This window comes from Rhea americana, unplaced genomic scaffold (assembly GCF_003343005.1).
Source record: "Rhea americana isolate MKP2758 unplaced genomic scaffold, rheAme1 scaffold_5, whole genome shotgun sequence".
Lineage (NCBI taxonomy): Eukaryota > Metazoa > Chordata > Aves > Rheiformes > Rheidae > Rhea > Rhea americana.
Genome location: NW_028186645.1, coordinates 12977109 through 12985203, shown reverse-complemented (window position 1 = coordinate 12985203; position 8095 = coordinate 12977109). Strand labels below are relative to the sequence as shown.

Genomic DNA, 8095 nt, shown 5'->3' with positions numbered 1-8095 from the left:
CTGAAGGCTCCCTGAATTGCTCACTGTTACCTAGTGGTTAACTTGGCCTGTTAGCCAAGCCATTAGATCAGGGAAAGTGGTAAGTGCTTAGACACCTCCTATCATCTAAGCTACAGGTTGCCATATATAATTTGTGTAGCATCTATTTTCAGGCTGTAAGGGTCTCTGTTAGACCCTCTGAAGTGTCCAAGACATGTAAAATAAAAGGAGAATGACAGGCTGTTAGCAGGAATGTCTTCTCTGATGCCTGCTTGGTGTGTTAGGAAGCGTAATGAAAGCAGAGGAATGGGAAGTTTAGATAATGTCCTTACTTGTTCTGTACCAATTCTTGTGCTCTAAGGAATTCTRGTCTTTGTCCTATGCATTTTCATTGTGAGGAGGTTGTTACTGGGGAAGCCTCAGCACCATATTTCTCAGTAAAGTTAATGGGATTGCATTCGTAGAAGGAGTTAAATAATGTGGTGTATTTTTATATTACTCAGTGTTGCTGCTCACCAAGCAGATTGCTTAGTGAGGTCTCTCTCTGATCCTCCTGGTTCTGATAACATAAGTGTCCCTGCTGTTTTGGAGGACTCTATGCCCACATCTGCAGGCATGAAGAAGTGGCTAGTGTATCAGGAAATGTAAACAAGTTGCTGGATAAGATGTTAATAACCTTCATAGTAAAGATACAGTGAGTAGTGGGGCTAACTGTTTCCTTTATCTTCTTCTCCTGACTCCACAGGTTCAGCAAGCTCTGTGAGTGCCAGACAGTGAGTTATGATCTGGATGGCTACCAGTGCATCATGAAGATTGACTTTATTTTTGCTCTCCCAAGGATCACGTGTTTTATGAATTCACTCTATCTTCCACCTCACTGCCACCTCCATCAATACTGTTATCACTTCTAGGAAACCAGAACTTGAGGCTTTGCCTTCAACTCGGCCTCTTGTCTCTCCTTGGAAAAACCAGTGTCACCTTTGCATTCTACCAAAACAAAACACTGGGTTGTTTTGCCCTTCACAAAAGCAAACTACCTGGAGAAATCACTTCATGTACCCTTTTCTTCTGAGATAAAGGCCTCTAGATCCTAAAAGACAGTTGAAGCCTTTTCTTGGAGAGGAGACATTTCCTCTCAGTCACGTGCACTTACTATCTCTCTACCTTCTCTCTTTCTCTGTCTGTCTCTTTCTGCTTTCCTTCTCCTGTGGGATTTATCAGATTTGGTGTTGACTGCTGGGGTTCTCCTCCCAGTACTGCAGATTTTGTTTTCCTCATAGGGAAGAGGAGGTTCTTGAAACAATGGGCCACTCTGTCTGCTTCACCTTGAAGGTGAGTTTACTGCTGGGCTCCTTGCTGGGTCTCTGCTTGGGTCTGGAGTTCATGGGCATCCCCAACCAGTGGGCCCGCTACCTCCGCTGGGATGCCAGCACTAGGAGCGAACTCAGTTTCCAGTTCAAGACCAATGTCTCGGCTGGGCTGCTTCTCTACTTTGATGATGGTGGTGTCTGCGACTTCCTCTGTCTATCTCTAGTTGATGGGCGCATCCAGCTGCAGTTCAGTGTGGACTGTGCTGAGACTACAGTTATCACAGACAAGCAGGTCAATGACAGCAACTGGCACTTCCTGATGATCAGCCGCAATCACCTTCGGACAGTGCTAGTGCTGGATGGTGAAGCCAAGCCAGGTGAGGTGCGTCCGCAGCGCCAGTATATGAACATAATCAGCGACCTTTTTGTGGGTGGAGTTCCATTAGACATCCGTCCTGCTGCCTTGACCCTCGATGGTGTTCTGAGTGAGCCTCCATTTCAAGGGTTTATCCTGGATCTGAAGTATGGAAACTCTGAGCCACAGCTCCTGGGCAGTCAAGGGGTTCGGCTGGACATGGAAGGGCTCTGTGCAGAAAACCACTGTGAAAATGGTGGCACTTGCTTTGTTATGGACGGCAAGCCACACTGTGACTGCTCAGCCACTGGATATGCTGGCACACTCTGTTCTGAAGGTAAGAGAGTACTTTCCTGTTCCCCATTGATGGTTATGCAACCGAAAGTGTTAGTTTGTCACTTAGCAGGGCTATGAGAGAGTTCTTATTTCTGCTGATGGTTATCAGAGGAATTAAAATTCCACCATCCTTTTCTCAGCTGGAGATAATGAAATGGGAATAGAAAGATGTGCACCTGCAAAAAGTGACTTTCTGAAGGCATGCTGCATTTATAGCATAGACAATTTTTCATCAGCAACTATTATTAATAAGAGTGGAGAACATAAAGTGGTGAATACAGGAGTCCTGAGTATTGGTAAAAGCATTGGTAAGAAATTACCGTAGCTATCTGGGAGAATTCCACTACTTTTTGCCTCTAAAAAAACTAGTGAAGTATAGGTAAATGGRAGCCATGTGTATATGGCAAACCCAGCTAATTGAAAGAGCATTGCGAAGTTATGCCATCTTTGATGTGAGCTATTGCTAGTCTGTGAAAACCCATGCTCCCCTGAGTTGCATGCACATGAATTGCTGAATTGCACTTGGATTGTTTTAGCATCCTTGACTAAATTAGTTTGAGATCTACTGAAAGATCTTGCTTTATATTGTGAAAGGGAGATGTATTTGAGTGTTTCTATGCTGTTTCATATTTCCTTTTAAAATTTCAGTCCAAAGGTTTTAAATAATGCAAACCACATGATGAGGTGTATTTCAGAGTTTTCTTCTTGATCTCTAACGTGTCATGGTAATCAACTGTGTATGTGCAAGAGACTTCACTGGAGTGCTAGTTTGAGAATCTCAGCACAGCATTTTTCATGCATTTAAGTTTAAACACAACAGGAACCAAGGTAGAACCTGAGGAAGAAATGTTCAGTCTCGAGGAAAAAAGAAAAAACCCTAAAAATGTCAAAATGGAAATATTTGCAATAGTATCTTACTTATCAAAGCTAGCATTTGTTTAATTCTTTAGGGAATGAAAATAGATTGTGCAAAATTCAGTACACAAAATGTGAGAAGTGATGAAAATAGTATCTCAGTACTGTTGATATGTAAGCAAAAAGTAAGTCATCACCCCTACAGAATTACTATGTAAATACAGATCTAATTTTGTTGTATACGTAAAAAAGAAAATTTGCTTCTATGGGAAGAGAGGGTTGGGAAAATAAACACAACATCCTTCTATGTTTATTATAATATGGTTTTAATGATAATAGAAAATTTGGCTTCATATGCAGATGTTAAAATAACATTGCGTGATTATTGTACATAATACATTATTCTTGACCAAAATAGCCATCTTGCAGACAAGGCTAATATGCCTGAATATTAGCATATATAATGTAAATGTAAACTGAGGGGATAACATCAGGTGTATGTGCTGCAAAGATCTACAGTGTACTGGAGAAATAACTCCTTAATGCTACAAGTTTTCATCTATAGTAATAAAATTTGAAGTATTTATTAATTATAAATAACATTTTAAAGATTTGAAGTGTAACAATAAAATCACTTTCAGAATGACCAGCAAGAGACTTTCTAAAGTTATTTTCCCCACCATTTTTTTCCAAATTTTCAACTCTTTTGAACTAGGTTTTAGAGGAAAAAAGGAAGAAAGCAGAGTTTGTTCTGGCAATTTCCTCTTTTTCCTTTTGTAGATCTGTGTGTCTTTAGACTCTAAGAAGACATCTTAGATATAATCTATCCATAAATTCTCGTTAACTCTAAGGTGTGATAGCTTCCTTTCCATTCTCTTCAAGCAGTATCTTGGAAGATTGTGTAAAATCTTGATATGGGAAGTTATGTCAGAAAGGAGGTGTGAGCCTGAGAGGTGCTGAATACCAAAACTCTTCCTGACTTTTTGCTCAACACCCATCATGTCCAAAACCAAAAACGAGTAAGAATGATTTTCTGTACTTGAACCACAAAGGATCTGGAACTTGAGAAACTGCTGGGAATGGGTGAGTGGTCTGCAGCATGGCCACTGGGCCTGCTTCTCACACCCGTGCAGAACAAAGATAGCTCACCCCTAAATTAAAGTTTTGGGTGATGGAAGACTGCAAGAGCCACCAACACACTTGGACCCTGAAATATAAAGAAACAAGCCTCTTTCTTTTGCTGAGTTAATGGATCCAGATTCCACAGGGAGCTGCTGAAGACATCAACAGCCTATCGTTTTCAGTAAACATCTTGAAAAAATACTATAAGCAAGACTTCTGTATACTGAAGGATGAGCTGGGCATGGCTTAAAGGGAAGCAACTGGGCTGACAGATCCTGTGCCACACAGGAACACCCAGAAGAACTGGCAAATTACTGTTGTGGGAGACTCCCTGCTGAAGGGGACAGAGGCACCTATCTGCTGACCAGACCTCTCATCTAGAGAGCTTTATTGCTTGCCAGGGGCTCAAATGCAAGATGTTATCAAAAGATTGATAAGGTTTGTACACATGTTGGACTATTACCTTCTGCTGCTCTTCCATGTAGGCCCTAATGATACAAAGGGCAAATTGGAAACCATCAAACAGGATTTCAGCACTCGGGGGATGATAGTCAAGGTTCCATGAGCCCAAGTGACTTTTCTCCTCAATTCTGTCAGTGAGGGGGAAGGATGGGAGAAGGAGTAGACAGATTTTCCAAATTAACAACTGGCTGTGCTTCTAGCATTGGCAACAGGGTTTTGGTTTCTACGATTGTGGGACCCTGTCTGAAGATCAGCAACTGAKGAGGAGAGATGAGATCCACCTCACTTGGTGGGACATTTATGTGTTGGCCAACAGGGGCTTTAAACTGGGAAAGATGAGGGAAGGGGAGTTATAGAGACAGGATAGTCAACAAAGTTGTCTCAAGTTAGGATGCATCCGATTGATGCATGCAGCCAGGGAAATGTGTATGAGATATGGCTATCGGGGATCCTCTGGCACCCCTCCTGGGAAACCTTCTTGCACAACTACCTCCCTGAAATGTCTGTACATCAAGGCATGCAGCATGGAGAATAAACAGGAGGAACTGGTGATCTGTGTGTGGTTGCAGGGCCACCATCTCATTGCAATCAAAGAGATATGGTGGGATAGCTTACTTGATTGGAATGTTATCATGGATGGCAACATGCTTTTTAAGAAAGATAGGCCAGGAGTGTGAGGTGGTGGAGTTGCTCTTTATGTGAGAGAGCAACTGGAATATATCAAGCTCTGCCTAGGGGTGGATGAAGAGGCTGACATGTGTGACACTGTTGTGGGTGTTTAATACAGGCCACCTGATCAGGAAGAGGAAGTTGATGAGGCCTTCTACAGACAGCTGGAAGTAGCCTCATGATCACAGGTCCTGGTTCTYACAAGGGACTTCAACCAGCCTGATATCTGCTGGAAGGACAACACAGCTAGGCACAAAGAGCCCAGGAAGCTCCTGCAGAGCATTGATGATAACTTTTTGACACAGGTGGTGGAGGAGCCAGCGAGGAGAGGTGTGCTGCTGGACCATGTGCTAACAAACAAGGAAGGACTGGTTGGAGATGTGAAGGTTGAGCCTTGGCTGCAGTGACCATGAGATGGTGTTCAGGATCCCGCGTGGAGGAAGCAGGTCAATAAGTAGGATCGCAATCCTGGACTTCAGGAGAGCAGACTTTGGCCTCTTTGGGGAGCTACTTGGAGGAATCCTGTGGGTTAGGAGGAAGGGGGGTCCAAGAGAGCTGGTTAACATCCAAGCATCCCTTCCTCCAAGCTCAAGAGCGGTGCATCCCTATGAGGGATGAAGAAGTCGAGCAAAGTGGACAGGTGACCTGCATGGATGAGCAAGGAGCTGCTGGCAAAACTCAAAGAGAAGACGAAAGTACACAGCATGTGGGAGAGGGGGCAGTCCACTTGGGAGGAATGTAAGAATGTTGTCAAGAGTATGCAGGGGTGTGACGAGGAAGGCTAAGGCTCATTTAGAATTAAATCTGGCAAGGAATGTCAAGGACAATATGAAGGGCCTCTTCAAATTCATCAGTAGCAAGAGGAAGACTGGGGAAAACATGGGCCCGCTACTGAATGGGACAAAGGATACAGAGAAGACAGAATGACTGAATGCCTTCTTTGATTCAGTCTTTACTGCTAAGGGCATCCCTCAGGAATTCCCAAATGCTGGAGACGAGAGGGAAGGTCTGGAGAAAGGAAGACTTTCCCCCGGTCAAAGAGGATTGGATTAAAGATCACTTAGGCAAACTTGACTTCCACAAATCCAAAGGCCCTGATGGGATGCACCCGGGGTGCTGAGGGAGCTGGCAGATGTTGTTGCCAGGCCACTCTCCATCACCTTTGGAAGGACATGGAGAACYRGAGAGGTGCCTGAGGACTGGAAGAAAGCCAGTGTCAATCCAGTCTTCCAAGAGAGGAGGAAGGAGGACCCAGGCAACTACAGGCCAGCCAGCCTCACCTCCATCCCTGGAAAGGTGATGGAACAATTCATTCTGGATGTCATCTCCAAGCATGTGGAGGAAAAGCAGGTGATCAGGAGTAGTCAGCATGGATTCACCAAGGGGAAATCCTGCTTAAGCAATCTGGTAGCCTTCTATGATAGCATGACTGGCTGGGTAGTCGAGGGGAGAGCAGYGGACGTTGTGTGCCTTGACTTTAGGAAGGCCTTCAACACTGTCTCCCATAACATCCTCCTAGGCAAGTTGAGGAAGTGTGGGTTAGACGAGTGGACAGTGAGGTGGATTAAGAACTGGCTGGAAGACAGAGCTCAGAGGGTTGCCATCAGTGGCACAGAGTCTAGTTGGAGGCCTGTGGCTAGTGGAGTTTCCCAGGGATCAGTATCCCTGGGGTCCTCTCCTGTTCAACTTGTTCATCAATGACCTGGATGAAGGGACCGAGTGCCTCCTCAGCAAGTTTGCTTATGATACCAAGCTGGGAGGAGTGGCTGAGACACCTGAGGGCTGTGCTGCCATTCAGAGAGACCTGGACAGGCTGGAGAGTTGATCGGAGAGGAACCACATGAGTTTCAACAAGGGCAAGTGCAAGGTCCTGCACCTAKGGAGAAATAACCCAATGCACCAGTACAGGTYGGGGGCTGACCTGCTGGAAAGCAACTCTCCTTTCTAGTGGACAACAAGTTGACCATAAGCCAGCAATGTGCCCTTGTGGCCAAGAAGGCGAATGGTATCCTGGGCTGCATTAGGAAGAGTGCTGCCAGCAGGTCAAGGGAGGTGATCTGCCACTCTACTCAGCCCTGGTGAGGCCTCATCTGGCATACCGTGTCCAGTTCTGGGCTCCCCAGTACCAGAGAGACATGGGGCTACTGGGGACAGTCCAGCGTAGGGCTACGAAGATAATCAGAGGACTGGATCACCTCACCTTTGAGGAATGGCTGCGAGAGCTCGGCCTGTTTAGCCTGGATAAGAGAAGACTTAGTGAGAAGCTTATCAATAACTACAAATATGTTAATGGAGGGTGTCAAAGGACTCTTTTTATTGGTGCCCAGCAACAGGACAAGAGGTAATGGGCACAAAYTGAAACACAGGAAGTTCCACCTGAATATGAGGAAAAATTTCTTTCATGTGAGAGTGACAGAGCACTGGAATAGATTGTCCAGAGAGGCTGTGGAGTCTTCTTCTCTGGAGATATTCAAAACCTGCCCGGATGCAATGCTGTGCAGAATGCTCTAGGTGACCCTGCTTAGCAGGGAGGTTGGACTAGATGATCTCTGGAGGTCCGTTCCAAAGTTAACCATTCTGTGATTCTATGATACCCATGGGACAGTTATATCCACGGTTAGGGTGGTGGAATTTCTTTACTTCCTGCAAAAGTGGAACAATATGAAATGCATCTTCTAGTGAAGCCAAGGATTTCTGTTACAGACATCATGGATCAAGCAGTGCTATTGTTTGTTTTTGAAGTCATGCGTTACCATTGCTGTTTCTTTCCTATAGTGATTCATCAGTTTCCAGCCCAACTTTCTRTTAAAGCTCACCCTTCTTTGCTCGCTGAAGAAGTTTGTCACCATGTACCTTTTTGAATAAATGTTTTTAGCTCATTTTTCGTTGTGGTCTGTTTACTCACACATGACGATGTTGGGCAGAGAACTTTTCTGTTGGAACAAATGCAGAGATTTCTGCAGACACTTAACTAGTCCAGTTCTTCTGTTTTCTTTCCTGTTATTTC

The 8095-nt window shown here is 44.6% G+C and overlaps 1 protein-coding gene across 1 annotated transcript in view; it reads left to right on the top strand.

Moving 5' to 3' along the window:
* The first annotated feature begins 1271 nt into the window (after positions 1-1271).
* Positions 1272-8095, top strand: part of NRXN3 (neurexin 3) — a 960107-nt gene continuing 953283 nt past the window's right edge. The window contains exon 1 of the mRNA XM_085317601.1: positions 1272-1981. Coding sequence (XP_085173727.1) covers positions 1282-1981 — 700 coding nt within the window. The 5' untranslated portion in view covers positions 1272-1281. The remainder of the gene's footprint in view (positions 1982-8095) is intronic.